Source organism: Protopterus annectens, chromosome 15.part0 (genome assembly GCF_019279795.1).
Source record: "Protopterus annectens isolate FY-2018-M chromosome 15.part0, PAN1.0, whole genome shotgun sequence".
NCBI lineage: Eukaryota > Metazoa > Chordata > Ceratodontiformes > Protopteridae > Protopterus > Protopterus annectens.
In genome coordinates, this window is record NC_056749.1 from 227607187 (window position 1) to 227630865 (window position 23679).

The 23679-nt window shown below is 41.7% G+C and overlaps 1 protein-coding gene across 1 annotated transcript in view; it reads left to right on the forward strand.

Annotated features, from left to right (window-relative positions):
* The window catches only part of ATP7A (ATPase copper transporting alpha), a 2674176-nt gene that overhangs the window by 528798 nt on the left and 2121699 nt on the right, over positions 1–23679 (forward strand). The window contains exon 5 of the mRNA XM_044057744.1: positions 12398–12565. Within this exon, the coding sequence (XP_043913679.1) occupies positions 12398–12565 (168 nt within the window). The remainder of the gene's footprint in view (positions 1–12397; positions 12566–23679) is intronic.

The following is a 23679-nucleotide window of genomic DNA, read 5'->3' on the forward strand; positions in this document are numbered from 1 at the left end:
TGCATGCTACCAGAATTCAAATATCGTCCTGAGTGTACTTCTTTCTGATGGATACTTGTTTCAAAAGAATCAGAAGTTTTACTCAGCATTACATCCAGGAATACTATTTTGTCCTAGAAAACTCCATCTTAAACTTTAAGAAATTGCTTTCATTCAGATATAGTAGGAAAGAGTTTAGCTGAAGTTCATTCCCTTTCCACAATAAAAAACAATCATCAACAAATCTCTGGTAGAATGTTATGTTGTTCACAAAATTATTATCTCTATTTAGTATAAATTTCTGCTCCCAAATATATAATACCAGGTTCGCGTAGGTATTTGCGATGGAGGTACCCATGGCCACACCCGATATTTGTAAATATAATTGATTGTTAAATAGAAATATGTTGTTAGTTAAAACTAGCTCTAATAATGCACAAATAGTTTCTATTTTACGTGTTGTATATAACTTTTGTTCTGTTAAAAATTCCCTTATACAGTTAATACCAAAATCATTGGGTATTACTGTAAAAAGGGAAGTAATATCCAACGTCACTAATATAATGTCATCATGTGACGTTACATCTGTTCTAGATGACTGTTGCCATTGTCTTAACTTTATTAAAAAATCAGTTGTATCTTTTAACACAGTACTACAAGTTTTCATGAGTGGATATAATTGATGCTGTGAGTAAATGGATATTGGTTCAATAATCCAGCCTCCACCCGAGACTATAGGTCTCATGGGTGGGTCCATTACAGATTTGTGTATTTTTGGAACTCCATACAAATTAGGTATAAGGGGACATGGTACTGTAAGAAAATTAAAGAGATCTATATCTATATCTTCTTGTAATTGCAATTCATATATAGCCATATTGATTGTACTAATACATTTTTTGACTTCACTTTGGTTAATGACTTTAAAAGCTTTAGTATCATTTAATAGGTTACCCATCGAATGTATGTATTTATCCTTATCCATAATAACAGTGACATTACCCTTATCTGCTGACTTGATTATGATGTCATTATTATTAATTAATGATGTTAAGTTGTCAATCTCGCCTTCATTCTTGCTTGATGGGTTCGGAGCCGATCCCTCGGCTCCGACTCGGCACTTGCTAAGCTCGAGAGTCACTTTTACCAGCTCGAGGCAGCCCCATATCCCATGATGCAAGGCGGTAAGTACCCAGATCTCGTTTGCCGCTTCGCTTAGGAGGTCTTCTTTTTACCAGCTCCTGGTAAGTTGTTCACTTTTGTGATATTTAAGCCCTTTTAGTCAAAACCTTTTATTGATAGTTTTAAGTTTAATTTGTACCTTTTCTGACAGAAATTCCCTGTCTCCTTTAATTTTTGTTAGTCAATCTTTTCCTATCCCATCCCCCTGTTAGGGTGTGTGTGTTGGTTTATAGAATACCTTTTGGTATTTTATTTAACTTAATTTTGACTGGTGTGTGTGTGTGTTTTTTCAGCACCATGTCAAAGGAGAGGGTCTCAGGTTTTAAGAAGTGTGACTCGTGCTGTCAGAAGATGTCTCTGACAGACGGTCACACTTCTTGCCTGTATTGTCTGGGCCCTCTTCACCTGCAGGACTCCTGTGCTATTTGTCACTCCTTCAGCCAGAGAGTCCTGCAGGAGAGAGAATAAACTGATTCTTAGGGGCCTTCTTAAGCCGGAGGGCTCTCCGGCTAAGTCGGCTCCACCAAAATCAGTAAAACCTTCCAAGGCCCAGGCTTCTGTATCTAAGCCTGCGGCCTCGGCTCCGACTCGTACTGAGTCGAGATCGGCTCCGGCTGGAGCCGATTCTAGCTGACAAAGCCTTCGGCACAGATGGCTATCGGTGCCGAATCTGTATTGACCGCCGATGTCGGCTCCGATCGGCTCCGACACCCATGTGGCACAGGCATCGTGTCGGCTCCGATCGGCTCCGACACCGTTTTGGTGGCTGTATCGGCTCGGCTGGAGCCGATACATCGAGCTTCCTGTCGGCTCCGAGGTCGGCTCCGACAGGATCTATTGTATCGGCTCCGATGGCTCATTCCAGGAAGAGGTCGAGGTCTCCTTCCTTGGAGCCGATACTTTCGGCTCGGCTTCACCTCTTCTATCGGGAGCCACCGGAGCCGATCTTCAAGGTCATCCAGGTTGTCAGATCATGACCTAGAGAGAGTGGTCAGTAGATTACTCAAGTCACAGGTACTGGCCCAAATGTTACACAGTCCGTCTCAACAGGCGACTGTTGGTCCACACCCCGTTACAGTTCCTCCTTCAACTCTACCCCAGAGCTTGGAGTTGGAGTCTTCGGGAATGGTTACTGCTACGGCTGGAGGACGGATTCCTCCTTCTGTTCCTTCAGCCTCTACTCTTATCTCCTCTTGAGACCTTCCTTAGAGGGATTCGGTGGTCGGGCTTCCATGGTCTCCTCCGAGGGTGAGTGGCATCGGACCCTTGTCCGAACCCGCTCTTCCCCTTGGAGCCTCGGCCTTGGTGAGCTCGGCTCCGACATCTGCCTCGGAGACTTCCCTTTCGGTGGTCCCTGGAGTTCCTAGCTCTTCGGAGCGGGTTCTCTCGGACCTGCCTGGGAGGGGAGCATTCGAGGTGATGAAGAGTGTACTGGCCACTGGTATCAGTCAGCAGTCTGTTCCCGTAGCTCCTCCCTCTATAGTACCTGTTGACATCTCTGCCACTTCTCTTGCTACAGGACCCAGAGATCCTCCGCCTCAGGTTTCCCCATTGGGAATTTCCCCTTCTTCCGAGGATTCTCCTGATGTTTCGGGAGATCCTCCTAGGAAGAGGACTTGTAAGAGGAAGCATGTAGACTCCCCGAGTCTGTCACTTGATACTGACTTTGATGAGTCAGAGGGATCCCCTAGATCCCCCTCTGAGGATGTCTCCTTCTCAGACATCCTAGAACTTCTGAAACAGAGGGAAACTGGCCCACCAACAATCCCTCTGAGGATGAGTCAGTATACCTAGAGGCGTTTGGATCTCGGCCCTCCACCTCCTGGGTATCTCCGCCTTCGACCCCTTATGCAGGTGATTGCACGAAAGGCGTGGGCAGCTCCTGACTCTGTAGACCCAGTCCCTAGGAGGCCTTCAAAATTTATCACTGCCCCAAGCGACAAACAATTCCTTACTAAAGGTGTCCCCGCTGAAGCCATGGTGGTGGCTGCGGCCACCAAAAAGGAACTTGCAGATCCTTCTGTGCCCGTCCATCCTCCTAATAAGGACTCTAGGACCATGGATAGGTACGGTAAGCGGATGTTTTCCTCAGCGACCTTTGCTATGCGTTCGCTGAATTACCTATGTCACTTCACCAGACTCCAAAGGGATATCCTGAAGGAGCTGGGAGAAGTAGTTCAGGATCCTACAGCTGCAGGGGCTCAAGAAAAAATTGCTTCTCAGCTAGGAACCCCCAATTCCATTGCAAACTCCTCCATGCGGCTAATATCTTATGCTGCGGATGGAGTTTGTAGAGCCGCAGGCACAGGTGTGGCTCTTAGACGCCAAGCCTGGATGCGGCTATGTGATTTTGGATCCCTTTAAGGCGTCCTTCACAAATTCTCCCTTTGATGGGTCAGCTTTGTTTGGCCCTCAGGTGAAGGAAACCTTGACCAGGTGCGAGCAGGACGGCAAGACTCTTTCTGCTGTTGGAGTCCGTTTTTCCACCCCTTCTAGGCCTTATTCCAAAGGACAGAAGGGTGGGAAGACGTGGTTCCGTAAATCCCAAGGAGTCACGCCGGATTCACGTGGTCAGTTTACCCCTAGAGGCAGAGGGGTAATAATAACAGACGCCGCTCTAGAGGCAGAGGGATCCAAGAACCAGGGAAACAGGGAGCCTCTCTCTGACAAGCCCTTTCAGCATCCCTGAGGTGTTGCCCGGCTGTCCCTCCTTGGAGGCAGTCGGGGGAAGATTATCACTGTACCCAGAAGCCTGGCATTCCCTCACTCAAGACAGATGGGTACAGTCGATCATATCCAAGGGTTACATAATTCCTTTCGAGGAAAGTCCTTTCCCTCAAATTCCCTTCCAGATGTACCACCCGGTCTAAGGGGCATTGCAGAGTTAGAAATCAAAACTACTGCAAAAAGAGCCATTCAGCCAGTTACAATAGACCATTCAGAGCCGGAATCTACTCAAGGTTCTTTTGGTCCCCAAAAGACGGAGACTGGAGACCAATATTGGATCTCAGCAGACTCAACAAGTCTGTCAGGAAGACAAGATTCGAATGGTCACTCTTCAGTCAATTCTGCCCTTCTTACAGAAGGACAACTGGATGTGCTCAATAGATCTTCAGGATGCGTACTATCACATCAAAATTCACAGACGCTCCAGGAGATTTCTCCGCCGGCTGGGGTCCAGTCATTTCCAGTTCAGAGCCCTGCCCTTTGGTCTCACTACAGCCCCAGAGTGTTCACCAAATGCATGGCAGTGGTCACGGCTCACCTGAGACGTCAAGGATTCCAGGTGTTTCCGTATCTCGACGACTGGCTCCTGTCAGCCACCACCAGGCATCAGCTTATACAAGCCAGGGATTACACAATAGACCTTTGTTCTCATTTGGGCATCTCAATCAACTTCGAAAAGTCATCCTTATCGCCCTGCCAGTCTATTACCTTCATAGGCTCAAACTTAAACACTGTTCGGATGTCAGCTACCCTTACAGAACAAAGAGTTTCAGACATTCAGACTCATGTCAGGATCATTCTGGCCAGCAAGAAAATACAGGACAGAATGGTTCTAAAGGTATTAGGTCTCATGGCTGCGGCCATTACTCTTCTTCCCCTGGCTCGATTCTACATGCGCCTTCTTCAGTGGATGCTGTTCACACAGTGGTCATACCAGCAACTTCCAATGCGTCACCAGATTCTGGTGACACAGACATGCAAAGAACATCTTGCTTGGTGGATCACATCGTCTCAGGTTCACCAAGGCAGATGCTTTGTACCTCCGTCCCCGATAGCCACTGTCACCACGGATGCCTCCCTGATCGGGTGGGGGGGGTCATTATCAGGGCAGGATGGTTCATGGGACGTGGCAACCGTTCGAGTACCATCTGCACATAAATGTCCTGGAGATGAGAGCAGTGCTTTTAATGTTGCAAGCCCTCAACGACTTTCTTCCCGTAGGGACAATTGCAGTCCACACAGACAACATGTCTGTAGTTTGGTATATCAGCAAACAGGGCGGAACCAAGTCCTACCCCTTGTGTCGAGAAGCGCTCAGACTTTGGCAATGGGCGATCTCCTCTCATCGGTTTCTGGTAGCAACGCATATCCCTGGGAAAACCAACATTATAGCGGACAGATTGAGCAGAGCTATCCTCATGCCTCACGAGTGGTCTCTCAAGCAATCTATAGCGGAAGAGATTTTTCTGGAATGGGGTCGCCCATGTTGCGATCTTTTGCTACTCCCCAAAACAGCAAATGTCCAGACTTCTTCAGCCTCTTCCTCTATCAGGCCATCCCCAGAGACGCTCTGACCCAGGATTGGCCCCAGGGACTTCTTTATGCCTTCCCTCCATTTCCTCTGATCCCTCAGGTGATCCAGAAAGCTACCGCTTTGAGAGCCAAATTGATTCTCATTGCCCCTTACTGGCCTCGACAAGTTTGGTTCCGTTCCTCCATCATCACCTTTTGGTGCAGCCGTGGCATCTGGACCCAGTGCCAGATCTACTGATTCACCAATCCGGTCAGCTGCACCGGTCAATCCCTTCTCTCAACCTCACAGCATGGTTGCTCCACTTCCTTCCTTAGCCAGGCTTCCTTTGATCTCTAACCCAGTTAGAGACATCATAGTAGCTTCACTAAAATCCTCTACCAGGAGGATTTACACAAGCAAATGGAAACGTTTCTCTTATTGGGCTAAGGCCCAAAATATTGATCCTTTTACTGCCCCTGTTCAGGCAGTTCTGGACTTCTTAGCAGAGATTTTTCATGCAGGCTCATCTTCTTCCACAATCAGGGTTCAATTGGCTGCTATTTCCAATTTTCATGTCGGGATAGCAGATCATAATATTATGTCCCATAGGCTCTGCAGGGCCTTCTTGAAGGGAATTTTCCTACTAAAACCTCCAATCAGGAATCCTCCTCAGTGGGATCTAAATTTAGTGCTGACATCCTTGATTCTTCCCCCCTTCGAGCCAGCTGTTTCTTGTTCCCTGAAATATCTTTCTTGGAAAACGTTATTTCTAGTGGCTATTACATCTGCCAGGAGGGTGTCTGAACTTCATGCTCTTCGGTTCGACCCCTATTTGGTTTTTCACAAAGACAGAGTATCTTTGAGAACTAACCCAACCTTTTTACCTAAGGTCGCTTCAAAGAACAATTTGAATCAATCCATTGATCTCCGGTATTTTTCCTAACTATTCAGACAGAGCTGAACAAAAGCTACATTATCTTGATGTCCATCGTCAACTTAGATATTATTTGGACAGAACAAAAAATTTAGAAAATCTGATCAACTTTTTGTTTCCTATGCGGATAATAAAAAGGCCTTCCTGTTTCTAAAGTGACTTTGTCCAGATGGCTTTCTTCGGTCATCACTGAAATTTATACTCAGGGGAAAACAGCTGTGCTCAAAACCTAAAGCACATTCAACTAGGAGTTTAGCTACTTCTACAGCTTTTCAAGCTAGACTTCCTTTGGACACTATTTGTGCAGCGGCCACTTGGGCTACTCCTCACACTTTTGTTTCCCATTACAAATTGGACTTTGCCTCCAGGGACAGAGCCAGTTTTGGCTCTACAGTCCTCAAGAGTTTGTTCCATTGAGCCACCCAGGATAGAGGTGCTAGGACGCGGTCCCATCAAGCAAGAATGAAGGCGAGATTGACAACTTAACATTAAGAAGTTATGTACCTACCATAACGCTCCATGTTAGTTGTCTTCTCTCGCCTTCTTTCTTATGACCTCCCTCCTTCCCCTGGCCTGGACAGACCTTGTATAAGAAACTATTATGCTAAAGACCATTCAGACCTGGTCCTTTTTCCATCTGTAAGTTTCTTCTTCCTTTGGGAAGTATTTTATGCTTGGTGTTATTGCCCTTTGTCAACAAACGAGATCTGGGTACTTACCGCCTTGCATCATGGGATATGGGGCTGCCTCGAGCTGGTAAAAGTGACTCTCGAGCTTAGCAAGTGCCGAGTCGGAGCCGAGGGATCGGCTCCGAACCCATCAAGCAAGAAAGAAGGCAAGAGAAGACAACTAACATGGAACGTTATGGTAGGTACATAACTTCTTATTTTCATGGCTTCATAGTCTTCTATAGTCCAAAGTGAAGTCAAAAAATGTATTAGTACAATCAATATGGCTATATATGAATTGCAATTACAAGAAGATATAGATATAGATCTCTTTAATTTTCTTACAGTACCATGTCCCCTTATACCTAATTTGTATGGAGTTCCAAAAATACACAAATCTCTAATGGACCCACCCATGAGACCTATAGTCTCGGGTGGAGGCTGGATTATTGAACCAATATCCATTTACTTACAGCATCAATTATATCCACTCATGAAAACTTGTAGTACTGTGTTAAAAGATACAACTGATTTTTTAATAAAGTTAAGACAATGGCAACAGTCATCTAGAACAGATGTAACGTCACATGATGACATTATATTAGTGACGTTGGATATTACTTCCCTTTTTACAGTAATACCCAATGATTTTGGTATTAACTGTATAAGGGAATTTTTAACAGAACAAAAGTTATATACAACACGTAAAATAGAAACTATTTGTACATTATTAGAGCTAGTTTTAACTAACAACATATTTCTATTTAACAATCAATTATATTTACAAATATCGGGTGTGGCCATGGGTACCTCCATCGCAAATACCTACGCGAACCTGGTATTATATATTTGGGAGCAGAAATTTATACTAAATAGAGATAATAATTTTGTGAACAACATAACATTCTACCAGAGATTTGTTGATGATTGTTTTTTATTGTGGAAAGGGAATGAACTTCAGCTAAACTCTTTCCTACTATATCTGAATGAAAGCACGAATTTCTTAAAGTTTAAGATGGAGTTTTCTAGGGACAAAATAGTATTCCTGGATGTAATGCTGAGTAAAACTTCTGATTCTTTTGAAACAAGTATCCATCAGAAAGAAGTACACTCAGGACGATATTTGAATTCTGGTAGCATGCATGCTCCCCATGTATTTAGAAGTATAATAGGATCGCAGTTGGGTAGAGTTAGTAAATTAAATACTAATGAGACCATGTTTAATACACAACTTGAATCAACTATACAGGAACTACTCTCTAGTGGCTATAATAGTAGATTGGTTACGGAATATAAGAATAAAACCATGGCCCAGAGACTTACTACCCTTAAACCAACATATACTGAGTGTATTACAATGGGTGAAGTGAGAGAATGTGATAATAAAGTTAGATTTGTTATTTCCTTCAGCTCTAATACACAGTTAATACAAAGAGTGATAGAAAAAAACTGGCTTATACTCATGGCATGTGATGAAGTGAGGAAAATATTAGATGTAAAACCATATTTTTCCTTTAGAAACATGAGAACAATCAAACAACAATTATGTTATAAGGATTTATAAACACTAAGAGCAAATAATAACATTAAGCCAGGAACATTTAAATGTTATAATTGCACATGTTGTACAGATATTTATGAAGGATCTAGTCATCTATTTAAACATCCTGTCACTAAGAGAATTTATAACTTTAATGTCAAGGCTACCTGTAATACCACTGCAGTAGTATATATGGCCACGTGCTCTAGGTGTCCATCATTCTATATAGGTAAAACTATAAGAAAACTTAAAAATAGAATAATTGAACACAAGTCTGAGGTTAACAGGGCAGTAAGAACTAATTCTCTATATAAGCATATAGAGGAATATGGAGCTGAGCATAGATTTATGTTCCGAGTTATACATATAATTGAAATATCACCAAGAGGGGGGGACATAAATAATAGATTAGAGTTAAAGGAAATATGAATGGATAACTAGACTAGAGGCAGACAAAACTCCAGGGATAAATGATGTCATAACAATAAAACCCGTTTTAAAGTTTTTACAGCAAACTCAATTAAAATGAAAAAGTATGTTTTATATTGAATGTAAATGTCATATGACTAGTTGGCTGCAAGTCATGTGATATCGACCCACACTATATATTCATTTTGTTTTAACCATTGAAATGTATGCACTGAAGAAGGGTTTTTACCTGAAAGCTTTGCCGTGTTTTTTATATAAACAGTTTATCTTCCAGCGTCCGTGTAACGTAGAGGGGGCACCAGGTCTTACCCTCTGTACTGGCTGGTTATAGTTGCTTGGGAGGACAAAATTCAACACAGTCTAACCCACCAAACGTCCTACATTCCATCACAGCAGCATGTCTTGGCAGACAAGCTGAGCAGGACCTGGACAGGCCCTCATGAATGAATACTAAACAAGGGGGTCTTCCAGGATTTGAGCTGGTTGTGGGGAAAACCTCAAATAGATCTGTTTGCCTACTGTCAGACAGATAACTGAGCAAATTCTGCTCAAGGAATGCATGCAAATGGGCCTGGAGAGCAGATGCTTTTTCATTTCCTTCGACAGGAATGTTCCTGTATGCATTTCCACCCTTTCTACTGATATCAAGCATCATTCTGGAAATCCAGAAGGACTTTCCAAAGATCATTGTGGCGACTCCCTTTTGGCTCAGCAAACAGTAGTGGGTCTCTCTTCTTGTGAAATTGGCTAAGGGCATTATCACAAGCTTCCTTACAGATTGGATATACTCAAACAAGATGGGGAGTTTAACATACCCCAGTGTGAAAAAACTCGCTGATTGCCTGGATGATTCCATTTTGATACCTATTAGGCATCTTTGTTTCTGAGGATGTGCAACAGGTACTAAAGGAGGCAAGAAAACCTACTTCTGTGGAATCTTATGGTTAGTAAGTGGAAACAATTTGCTGTTTGATGTGACACTAGCAACCATGTTCCACTCAGGGCTTCATTAATACTGATATTTGTACAATATTTGTGTGAGTTACTATCCTGTGGCATATCTTACTCTTTCAAGGTTTGTCAGCCATTTCAGCACGTCTGCACATGGATTCTCCTCATTCTTCTCAACATTTCTTCAAGCAGTTTCTGAAAGAAATTTTGCATATAAGACCACCTCATAAAGAGGTGACATCTTCTTGGATATTAACTTTGTGCTGAAAAAATTAACTTTGACTCCTTTTGAACCAGTTTGTCAGGTGATTTACAGTTATTTACTTGGTAGGCTGCCTTGCTTATTGTGACATTTGCAAGAATGGTATCTGAGTTGCAAGCTGGTGGGTGAACCCTATTTGTGATTCCATTAAGATAGGGTTACTGTAAGAACAAACCCCTCATCCATTGCAGAAGTGTTTTCTGAGTTTACATTGAATCAAGCCATCAATCTCCCCATTTTTTTTTTCCTGAACCAAAAAATTAGGGACAAATGATTGTACATACTCAAGATTTGCATGGACAACTCTGGTGCTGTCATGACAGAACTATGTCCTTTATGATAACTGAACAGCTGTTAAATCTGCTTTAGGGACAAAGGAAGGGCAACCTGGGTCAAAACAAACTAGTTTCAAATGATTGTCCGTTACTTCATTGTTTTTTCATCTTAAGAAAACACTTTTAAGCATGGTCAAGGAACATTCTACTAGTGTCTTGTCTTCTTAAATTGCAGTTTGGAAAGAATGGACTGTAGATGTATTCCAGAAGCAACTACTTGATCCTTGGCATATACCTTATATACCTTTACGTATCTTTACAAACTGGATTTATTTTCCAGGTCCAGAACAAGCTTTGCTACAACCATATTCCAGGGTTTCCTGGATTCTAATCTTTCCTTTTCCCAGGTAGTATAAACTGTGGTAATATTTCCGTATATATAGGCTACTTCTGTGATTTATGATGAACATAGTACAGTTGTGTAAATTGCACATTACCATAATAATAGATGTTCATTTAAATCTCTGTTGGAGTAACTGCACCCACCTTCTAGCCGCCTTCTTTTTGTATATAGTTTGTTAAATTTATGAATTCCTAACTTTACTCTCTTTTTTTCAGGAGAGTAGCTTTCCTTTACTTGTTTGTAAGAAAATCCTGAGGTATATTGGCTCCCAGGCTGCTGTTTCTCCTCTGTAAGCTCAAGTTAACAGCAACTTGGGAGCATGTGTAGAGGGAGTCAAAATGCTTTGTAAGACTGCCCTCTGTTTATATATCCTTGGCAGGGTATAACCCCATATAGCTTAGGCTACTGCAGCAGTAATTTAATTGAACATCTACTATTATGGTGAATATAATTAACGCAACTGTATGTTTTGTGCTACTATATTAATTCAATCCTACTCTCCCTCCTAAGTTTAAATAATGTGTGGTGTTTTTTGACTGTGATAATTGGTCTCTGTGTAATGACAGTAAGGTATCACCTTACTGTTTTAAATGAGTAAGCCTTGCTTTTCGTGTCCATTTTATAGTGATTGGAGTGAAAAGTAAGCAGTAATATTTTAAATACCCAGAATAAAGTTATACTAAATTATACTACATTGAAGGGAACAGTTGGTAAGTGTTCTGATTGCCAACCATCAACAGCTGCTGTTGCATTACCACTGTACTTTTTTTCTGACAGATGTTGTTTCATGACATGGGATACAGTATTTCTGCTTTATTTACACTAAGCTCAGGGGTATTTTTAGTATGCCAGGAAAATGAATTTCTGTATAAAGTATATCTGCATTTGAAAAATCACTTTTCAATACTTCAGTTCCTCATTCTTGACATTTGTGTACAGTAGACTGATAGATGGTATTTATTTTGGCATTGAGGCTGTTTTTGATAAAAAAATATGCATTAAAGTTGATAGCAGGTAATGGTCACTTTTCTAGACCACAGTTCTTCATTCTTGACATTTGTTTACACTAGACTGATGGATTGCATTTGTTTTGGATTTTGAAGCTTTTTTTTCTAAAAATATGTATTAAATTATGCATTGATAACAGGTAACAGTCATTTATGGCACTAATTTTAATCTTGGCATTTGTAAGGTTGGAACGTGTTGAAGATAAGATAAAGAAGATAAGGTGAATAAATATAGTTATCAAAAGTACTGAAGTTCTGAGTGAAGGCAGAAGTATAAATAACATTAATTACAAAGCAAAAAAAAAGTGTTGTACAGCACCTAGTACTTTTCCTAGGAAATCTATAATAAACCTGCACCATAACATGCAAGAAAACCATCTTATCTGTATTTTAATAGTATTTTTTTTCAGTCGAGTAGTGTATGGTGCTTGTTCATATTTTGACAGTTTTTTTGCTATACCATACTGTTTTTAATGTTTATAGTTTTGTCTGTAATATTAAATTATGAAACGTATGTTTGCATGCAGCAAAAACAGAAGCATTAGAAAATGAGGGTAATGCCTTAGCAAATGACATAGAAAACGGCAAGAAAAATCCAGCAAAAGAGACTCCATCCAAGTGCTTTATTCAAGTTACTGGCATGACTTGTGCATCTTGTGTGGCGAACATTGAAAGGAATCTAAAAAGAGAAGATGGTAAGAAACTTTTCTGAGTCTTTTCTTGAGCTCCAAAATGTATTTCAAATACTTTTTCTCACCAAAAATATTTACTTTTTCACTAGCATTTTTACAAAACTATTTGATTACAATATGTTGATTTTTCTCACAAATTGTGTTCGTCTCATTTTATCTTTTTGTCTGAAATATGTAACCTAAAAGGTAGTATTCATAGTCCCCCAATTTGCATATGCACAAATGTAGTTGGTGAAGTACCTTTGTTTAAATGTATTGAACATCAATGAACAGCATTGATTGCGGTAAAGTGAAGTGCTGTGTGGAAATGCCTACAACACTTGTAACTCTCTGAAACGTTGTAAATTGTATTAAAAATAGTGTGGTAGTGTGTGATGGAAGTCATGCGAGTGTAAAAGGACAATTTTTCAGCTATTTCCATTGTTTGTAAGCTAACTTGAGTCTGTGCAAGCCTTGTACATACAGTTACCATTTCCAATTGCTTGAGGAAGGCAGTGGAGCTTAGACTGCAGCACTGACATAGAATGCTAACTTTCCTTTCAGTGATGTTGTGTTTTCTTTGTTAAATGGAAAACTTCTGGAGTTTAACACCAGAACAGTTTGTTGCCTTCCCTTTTTTTTGGGTTGGAGGGGGTCATTTCTATGTAAATACATTTGTGCAAATATACACATAAATGCTTTAACATTTTTTTAATTACACTATTTGTGATACTATGGGTGAAGTTTTTTAATGCATGTTGTGATTTCATCCTGCAGTAATTGTTAATGAAGTCAGCGGGTATTTAGCAGTACCATTATTTAACTTTATTCATAGGTTCATAGATAGGTACTAGTCTATCGGCTCTAGGGCCCATACAACCCTAGCCAAAAAATGTACCCTGGCTTTTGCCACCCAAGAAAATTATTTTCCTGTGCCCCTGTCGAGCAGAGCCACAGAAGTGATCCCTGGGGTGAATTTCCCATTTCCCATCCAATCATCACGATTTTTCTTGAAGAGTGCTAATGAGGAGCTCTGTTTGACATAGATAGGTAGTCTGTTCCAGAGTATGGGAAGTCTCTGGGACAGGAATCTATCCCTCCAGCATGTTCTGTTTATTGTGGTGACAAGGTTAAGGTCCCTAGAGCGTGTAGCTCGGAGGGATTGGGATTTCTTTAAGTGGAGCATGTCCAACAGCTCTGGGTTTGACATAGCTGTGTATGTTAGGCAGAGATTGCCCCTGAATAGGCGATATGTGATGGAGTAAAGCTGTAGTTTTTTAAGACGGTCTGCATAGGGCATCTGTTTGAGGCCAGTAATCCTCTTTGTGAGGTATTTCTGTGGTCTTTCCAGTTGTTGTAGATGTCTTGTGAGGTACATACCAAAAGGGGCATTGTACTCTATAATGGGTCTAATGAGTGATGAGTAGAGGGGAACAATGACCTCTTTTTTTCTGGATGAGAATCCTTTTGTGATGAGATGAGCCACGTAGAAGGATTTCCTGACCACTGTGGCGATGTGATTATCAAAGGAGAGACTACTGTCCACCTGTGTCCCAAGGTCTCTTATCACATTTTCGGCATTAAGTAGACTACCAGCTATGTGGTAGTTCATGGGTACAGAGTTTTTACCAAAGGGGATGGCAATACACTTTTGGCACTGAGCTTCAGGCCATGGCTTTGACACCAGGTATCTGTCTCAGTGAGGCCCTTTTGTAGTTTGTCCACATCGTTAGGAGTTTCGATTATGGCTCCTAGTTTGCAGTCATCTGCAAACTTTGTTAGCCAAAGACCTTCTGTGTTGGCCTGCACTTCAGAGAAGTAGATACCAAACAGGAGAGGACCCAGGACTGAACCCTGTGGTACTCCACTTGTCACTGGTCTGATGTCGGATTTGGAATCCGCTACTTTCACAGTGTGGGTTCTGTCCATGAGCCAGTTGGCAACCCATCTTGTGACATAGGGATTTATACCTAGTTTAGTGAGCTTATCTATAATTCCAGAGTGGGGGATGGTGTCGAAAGCCTTGGCGAGATCTAGATAAGTTGTGTGAACCATTTTACCCTCATCTATGGCTTTGGTGACTGCTTCAAAGAAGTCAGTCAGGTTTAGGAGACATGATCTGCCTTTTACAAATCCAAACTGAGTAAGGTCCAGAGTTTGGAGATTACCAATGTCTTTGTTTATGAGTTCCATGATGATACGTTCCATGGCCTTGCAGACCAGGCTCGTCAGGCTAATGGGGCGGTAGTTCCCGGGGTCCATCGTGGCTCCCCCTTTGTGGAGTGGGATAACTGTCGTGGTGCGCCATTCAGTGGGTACAAAGCCTGAGGTGAGGCTATGATTGAACATGGTACTTAGGTAGGGTGCCAGTTCATTCTGTAGTTCGTGTAGAACGCAGCCTGGGATATTGTTAGGTCCCATGGATGCTGTGTTCTTGGCTTTGGAGAGTGTGTTTTTTACCTGTGCAGCCGTGATTATAGGAACTTTGCATTCTTCCGGTATAGAGATGGGCCCTCTAAGGGGTGAGAGGGGGGTAAAGTTAGCACTGAACCTATCTGCTAGGATGTTGGCAATATCAGTTGGTTGTGCATATTTAGTGCCATTATGCTGTAACTCAGAGCAGATCTGAGTGTTCCCATTTAGATTCTTGACATAGCTATAGAATGCTTTGTGGTTGTCTTTAGAGTCAGTGGCAATTTTGTTTTCGTAACTAGCTTTGGAGGATTTTATGAGGGATCTCAGCTTCTTTACTGAGGTTGACCAGGGAGTTCCTCCAGTCATGGGATTTTACTCTTTTTTTGCAACAGTTTCTTTCTTCTATTGTAGAGTTTGTTTATGGCAGAGGACCACCAGATTGGCTTCCTTTTTTTGGAGGATAACATCTTGGTTCTATTAGGGATAGCATGATCCATGCACTCGTGTAAGTGCTTATAAAGTGCATTTGTGTAGGATTCGGCAGTCATACCTCTATTGTCCGTCTGCATGGGTGTTATGAAGTTTGCCACTTCTGTCTTAAGAAGTGTGAAGTTGGCTTTTGAGAAGTTTTTACGATGGTTTCCCTAATTGGGGCTGGGGGTGGGATGTGGATGTCTAGGTTGATTAGCTTGTGGTCGGATCTGACCAACGAGGAATTGACCTCTGGTGTGGAACACCGGTTTCCCATGTTGGTAATGACCAGGTCTAGGATATTGCTGCCCCTGGTGGGGGTGTGAATAAGTTGATCCAAGGCGTTGGAATTTATGAATTCTGGAAAACGTTGAGCAAAAGAGTTGGTACATGAGTAGTTTTCCCAGTTAATGATGGGGTAGTTGAAATCGCCCATTATTAGGGTGTTGGGTTGTACCCTAATACTTTCCAGTGTATCAAGAAATCAGTGTGAATCCTGGGGCATGGTGGGGGGTCTGTAGCAAGCTACAATTTGGATTGCGGTCTTGCCCAGAGTTAGTTGCACTTGGATAATCTTGGATGCATTATGCTGTGCAACTAGCCTGGAGGTGTGGATATCCTTAATGAATATGGACACGCCTCTGCCTTTAGTGCTTCTTTCTGGGTTAGGTGGCCGAAAGGTGTGGTATGAATTGAAGCCTAGTAATGCAGGGGTGCTCTCTGGAGCTTTGAACCAGGTCTCTGTCACTGCACAGATGTCAGTGTTCTCCATTTTAAGGAGTGCCTCGAGCGAGTGCTTTTGAGATTTAGACTTCTGGCATTACCCTCAGATTTTGCTTGCTTGTACCTGTTATGGTGGTGAATTTGTCATTTGAACCTGGCCTAAAAAAAGCACTATAGGGGTTGCAAGAGTCTTAGCCAGTATCCGGAATCCTAAGGGCGACAGGTGCATGCCATCTCTGGCAAAGCATCGTGGACTGTCGATCATGTCGTCCCAGGCAGACAAATACTGGATCCCCTTAGAATTCCTTTTTATTTCCCCCATTCATGTAAACTGTAGCTAGATTTTTTTTTTTTTTTAACTATTGTAAGGGTATTAATGATGCAGTGGTAGTATGATAGAACCAAGCATGTGTACTGCATAGATGTACAGAAAAAAAACTACCTTGGTACTCATCATTAATTTGTTCCAGAAGGCATGTTGAGTGCAAAAATGATGAGTACCAAACAATTTTTTCCCAAAGGAATAATATAAATTGAATTAATCTGTTCCAGACCCCCAGAAAATCCACATTTTGTAAGACTTTGTATGAATTAATGTTTTATTTTACTAATAAACAGTATAAGTTCACTTTTAAACAGTATAAGTTTACTTTTAAACAGTACAGTATAATTTCACTAATAAACAGTAGGTGTGCGTTCGATAATAAACAGTACATATAAGTTCACTAGTAAACAGTGGAACTTTAAATTTTAAAATGTTTGAATAACTTGGATGGCCTAAAGAGATGGTGGTGAAGAAGATGGTGTATAGGAGAGATGCTATTATTTGGAAGGAGAGTCCCCTTCCACAAAAACTTTGGCCAGTAGTCCTTCAGGGTTTTTTTCTTTCTGTTTTCTGTGTCTTATCACCACTGAACCCTGCTTGAGACTAAACAGCTTTAATTTTCACTAGAAACCTATCCAGTGATTCTTGTTTTTGCTTGCGTTTCAAGATACCTCTAAAATGGGACATTGTTTGGTCATTGTACAAATTAACATTGCAGCTTGTTAGAGCTTTGTCAGGGTGATATTTTTCCTCAAAATTTTGCAATTCCACCCATTTTGCACACATTTCCTTGATTAATGAACTGGGGACATTCTCTCTTACCTCCTCCTCACCTGAAGGCAGTTCCTCAGCCACTGTCTGTTGTTTCTCCCTCTCAAGCTCCTGCAGCTCCTCCATGCTGAGCTCTTCTTTATGTCCCTCTAACTCCTCCACATCATCAGCATTGACCTCCAGGCCCATGGGCTGCCCTAGAGTCACAATTTTCTCCACAATACCTGTAGGCCTAGGCTCAGTCTCAAAGCCTTCAAAGTCCCTCTGAGTTGCAACTTCTGGCCACAGTTTCTTCCAGGCAGAGGTCAGGGTCCTGTGAGAGACCCCCCCCCAGGCCTTATCAGTATGATTGGTACTTTTCCGTTAAACCCCTACTACACGTTTTCGGTCCCACATCGGCATGTCTTGTCTTGGGACCGTGCTGTTTGTTTTCATAGACCTTGCAGTTTGACCCTACCTTCTCATGCGGTGTTGTTGGGGATCACAGTTTTTGGAAGGGGGTGTCAGGGATGAACACTGGCCTACATTGAGAACAAGGAATCACCCACGGGTACTTTTCCGTTAAACCCCTACTCCCTGTGGTAGAGAAGGAGGTCTGTTTAAATGCAAGGAAGAAAAGAGGTGGCAGCATGTGGGGGCTGAGTGAGGACTGCTCACCTGCTGTTTGGTGCAGCTCCCCTCAGTTACACTCTCAGGACAGTTGATACTGTAGGAGGGTGCAGATGACTGATTTTCTGGGATTCTGAAGTTGGTTGCCGTGAAACTTATGTTTTGGACAGCTCTTGCTGTGATTTTTTTCCTCCCCTATAAACTAACTCTAGGCCCCTTTCTCATTTCATGTGTGTAACTTGTTCATCTAAACTTGTAGATAGGAAATTCTAAAGTCATGCAATGTTGTGAAAGAATTGATCAAACCAGGTAAACATTTTTGTGTGTGTGTTTACAGGGGGCGGGGGTGTTAGCTCCCAACTGTGTATTTTTTGATCCAGTGTTGTATCACAGCTTTTATGATCTGAGAGCAGTTTCTGTAGAATTGGTCTTACTTCACATGCGTAGCCTTACACAACAGTTTTGTATTTCATGGAAGGAATATTACTATTTTCTTTGCACCGCGGATAGGGAGTTTTGAACTGTTGAGGCTTTCTCCCCAATCGGGGGCTGCACCACACTGCCGATGCACGGCTGAGCGAATTCAGTCGACAGGTCTGAAGGATCGGCACAGTTCACTGAGGAATAAGGCAAGACATGGCGATCTGGGACCGAAAACGTGTGGTAGGGCTTTAATGGAAAAGTACCATATGATTTAGGCAATGGAGGATATCAAAATGTTTTTTCCAAAATTCTCTCAAGGTTATCTCTCTATCTGAGGTCACTTCAAAATACCTCTGGAAAAGTGTCTGTGTGTATAGTTTTTTTTTAAATTAGAGATGACCTGCTGGTCCATGGGCTCGGTCAGAGGAGTTGTGTTAGGTGGCAAGAACCTCAGGGTGATGGAAGTTAAACTCCTTCAACAAAATGCCCTCCAAGCCTGGAGGGTGAGCAGGAGAGTGAGCAGGAGCATTGTCCAAAACAACCAGAGCCTTCAGAGGCAATTCTTTCTACAGTAAATATTTTTTTCACAGCTGGGTCAAGCTCTTTGTTCATCCAGTCTGTGAAGAAATACCTGGTGACCCAAGCTTTACTATTAGCACTCCAAATTACATGTAACCTGCTTTTTATCACATTATTTTCAGTGAAAACTTGTGGGTTTTCACTGTGCTAGACTAGCAGAGGCTTAAGTTTTAGATCCCCACTTGCATTTCCGTACAACAACAGAGTTAGCCTGTCCTTCATTGGCGTGTCCTGGTAATGCTTTCTCCTCTCGAGTGATGTAGGTCCTGTTGGGCATTTTTTTCCAAAACACACCTATCTCATCACAATTTAACACTTATTGGGGAATAAAACCCTCAGCCTCTGCATACTTCTTAAACTCCTGAACAGATTCATTGGCAGCTTCTTTGTTGACACTAGCTGCCTCTCCATGTCACACCACACTATGTATGACACTTCTCTTTTTAAAGTTTTCAAACCACCCATGACTGGCTTTAAACACTTCACTAATCTCAGCACTTGTTCCAGGCTTGTTTTTCAACAGATCAGCTTGCAACACTATTGCTTTTTCACAAATCATGGCCTGTGAAATACTTTCACCAGCTAACTGTTTTTCATTTACCCAAATCAACAATAATTTTTCCACTTCCTCTAGTGTCTGTAATATTTGGTCACAAATTTTACTCCTTTAGCAACATCAGCTGCTTTAATGGCCTTTTTATTTTTCACAGTGATGAAGATAGTTGTTGTTGGCATTCAGTACTGTGTAGCGAGATCAGACATGCGGATACCACTGTCATATTTCTCTATCTCTTTTTTCTGCTCTACCATGGTTGTAACTAATTTTTTTTTCTGCTGGCTGTTATCACTAGCCTTCTTATGACCCATGATTGTACAGTACTGTACTTATTGGCACAAAGAATAGCAAACAAACACAAGAAAGTGTACAGCGGACCTGCTCTAGAAAGCAAGACGAGTACCAATATGATTTTTTCTAGTCAAAATGAGATGAATACCAAATTTGGTGAGTTTTGAGGCCGACGAGTACCAAGGTATCACTGTAATCCAATAGTATTTGTCACATTGATTTGCAAAGGATGATCTGCACCTGTCTCCCCTAGGCTTACAAATATTTGCTAAAACTTTATCTGCCCCCTTAGAGCCTTTATTAAGCAATGGCAAATTCACAAACCTACCAACATAGAAAATAAAACCCAAAGAAACCTAAAGATGCTACTTTTCAGTGCTAGGAGCCTAAACAGGAAACTCCACACCATAAAAGTTCTCCTCATTCTATAGAATATAGCCATTTGTGCTGTTACTGAGACACGGTTTAACTAAATACACAGGAAGTACTTCCAGCCGCAAGGCTTCAGTGCCTTCACACATTTAGACAATCAGTTGCACAGACAGGGGGAAAAAGGGAGTCTCAATTTTTGCAACAAGCATAACTCTACGTTGGTTAAACAGGATGATATCTTTGAATTTATCCATGTGCAAATCACCATAGACAAATTCGCATGCCATATCATAGCATGCTATAGGTCACCCTGTATGTTCCTAGCATTCCATAGCTCGTATCTACACCTACTGGAAACACTCACCATCAAACTATATACCCTATTCATCTGAGACTTTACCTACCCTGCTATAGACTAGGAAACATACATTGCCCCATATTTGTAGGCACAACAATTCCTTGACTTTATTAAGAAACACAAATATCCTTGACCTGATAGTGCGCAAACCCACTGAGATTCAATCATACTGGACCTTGTACTCCCAATATGTGGGAGTGATACACACCCCCCACCCTAGTGTCGTGTCTTCACTGGTGGGATTGGACCACAAAGCTGTCTCCTTCAAAATAAAAATCAACTCAGTAACCCCAGCAAATCCTGTAACAGTTAGCTATTCCAGTGCAAACTACGTCCTGTTAAACGATTAGTTTGTCAAAATTCATTGCAGAATTGTTTACAGAGACCCTTTGTCACCACGTAAATGGCTGTATAGAGGCTGCTGTACCTACTGGAAGTAAGCCCAAAACAAAGTCTGAAAACAAACCACATTGGTGGAATCTTAACCTTAATAGGGTATGTAACAAAAAGAAAAAAAGTCATGGCTAAAATCAGGAAGAACAACTTCCATAATAATAGGTGCTCTACAGATCAAGTCCAACAAGGCCAATTACAAGGTCAAGATAGATTCATATGCTAAAGACAACCACAAGACCTTCTTCAGCTATGTCTGAAGCCTCAAAGGCAGTGATATAATGAATTTGCTGGCAGACAAATTCAGCTCAAACTTCATCCCATTACCCCTGCCCCCCCCATGAAGTAACTAACACCCCCCCAACTAAGGGCCAAAATAGCCTATGTGGCCCCCACAGTATCCCAGGATGTCTCCTAAATAGCTTGAAACCTGACCTATCAGGACCACTTCAGTCACTTTTCAGCTATAGCTTCAGAGCAGACTTTGTCCCACTAGAATGTAGGACTTCAATTGTTATCCCATTTCACAAGGGTGGACCATCAACCAACCCTTGAAACTATAGATGTATTAGTCTGATTAGTGTAATATGCAATGCCATAAAATGAATTATCATGAAAATGATCAACAAAGACATAGGTGACCTTCAGACACTGGACCCAACCATATTTGGCTTTGTCAAGGGAAGATAAAGCTTACTAAACAAGCTTATTAAATCTGGTGGACTTCTTTGAGAAGGTCACCAAAGCAATGTATGAGGGGAAAATGGTGCGTACCACTTACCTAGACCTAGCTAAGCCATTCAGTACAATACCTCACTTGGATATAGTTAACAAACTCCCTCAACTGGGCATAAACCCTTACATAATTTGATGGCTTGCCAGTTGGCTCACAGACAGGACCCAGGAAACTAAGGTTGGTGTTACCACCTGCATTGAGAGACCAGTCACCAGCAGGGTACCTCAGGGCCCTGTGCTGGGACCATTCCTATTTGGCATCTACTTCTCAGAGGTAAATGCTAATGTCAAGGGCCTTTTACTGGCCAGGTTCACAGGTGACTGCAAATTGGGAGCTATCATAGATTTCCCATTGACACAAACTTCTTACAAGAGGGTCAAACACAGAGAAGTGACTTGTGCCAAAGTCATGGACTATGCCAAGAAAAGCATTATAGTGCCTTTTGGGAAAACTGCCACCCAGACTAATTAGTTCATCAATAAAACACCCGTAAGAGTTTACTCAGTAGTCAGGGATCTGGGAACATATGTAGACAGTAATCTGGCCTTTGACCAACATTTCGAAAAAGTAGTAAGAAAATCATTCTATGTCGCCTAGCTTGTATGTAAGAGTGTGGCATCCAGGTCCAAGGAAGTCATAGTGGCACTTTATTCAGCCATTATTAGAGCCATCATTGAGTATAATACCTCCTTCGGCATGTAGATGACCAGACATATTCAACAGCTGGAATACCCACAAAGTTTCCTTAGCAGGAGAATCCATGGTACAAACAGATTTTCCTGTATGGATCACCTTAAAGCTCTATCTCTATACTCTGTGTTCTACAGGTTACTGAAAGGTGATCTATGGCTGGTGTGTCAGGCATTCTCAGATTCCAGCTCTGATAGACCTTTTGCACATTTGCCAAACTGCATCAGAACCCCTAGGTCCAAGAATTTAAATTTTGCTTGTGACATAAATTAGACATGTTGGAGACAGGTATGTGTCTCATAGGATCCCTATGCTCTGGAATAGGCTGCATATGTATGTGAAGCAGAGTCCATCTCTAACCCTGTTTGAGCATAACCTTGATCAGTGAATAGGAAATCAGAAATTCACCCTTGATTTGGCCCCCATGTCTCTGATAGAGGCAGATTATAATGCCCAAACTAATGTACTCCCCCTTCACATAACCTTTTGAAAGTTCCTAGCTAACATACCCCCTGCTAATAAATGCCCGTGATACATAGGGACACAATTAAGATGGATTGCTTGGCTAGGCTTATAAAGGTCTGGTGTTAGCCTAGTATACACCTTATAGCTTATGAAACTATGTAACCTGTATTGGTGAGACTAAGGTGCGCTACCATCTCGCACATTTCCATGCTTATCTCCCATAAGTGCAGTTTGCTTCTGAATAGCCAAAGTTATTTTATTCCTGCTGGAATGGTTGCACTTACAATAGGGTGCAATTCATAGAGAACATCTCGGCTGAGCTTCTTTTGCATAATATGTTTCTAAATCAGCCCCAGTTTTCTCCAGTAGATGTCTGTCATTTTCAACACTGTTGAGCCATGGTCATGTTCTGCAGGCTTGATAAAGTGTGAGCAAAATGAAAGGAATTATTAACAGAGAAAATAAGAAGAAACTAGTAGAACAGTGCAACAGTTTGCAAAATTAATTAAGATCTACTGGCCAGATGCATTTGTTTACCAGTAAGACATGCAAAATAATAGTATTTGTGTATTGAGAGTTGTCATGATGGTCACATAAGAGATATAGAGTTTAATTCTCACTAAGGGAAGTTAGCTAGGCTTAAAATGGCCCTCACATGCAACTAACATAGTACAAACCTATGAACTAATTCTACAGCCTTATGAATGACAAGACTGGGAATTTCTAAGGTGCCATTTTTACTGTTATTTAAATGTGTTTGGGTGCTGTCTGGCTTAAAATTATATTGTTAATGGTTACAGAATAGTAGGCAGTAACATAGACTGATTGTGCAGTACCTGAAAATACCCAGAAATACCCAGAAATACCCAGAAACACACCATAACATACAACACTTATATACTTAACTCTTCACAGCTAAGTATAGTTGGACTGACTTAAAGAGGCCAAGTAATACCTCTGT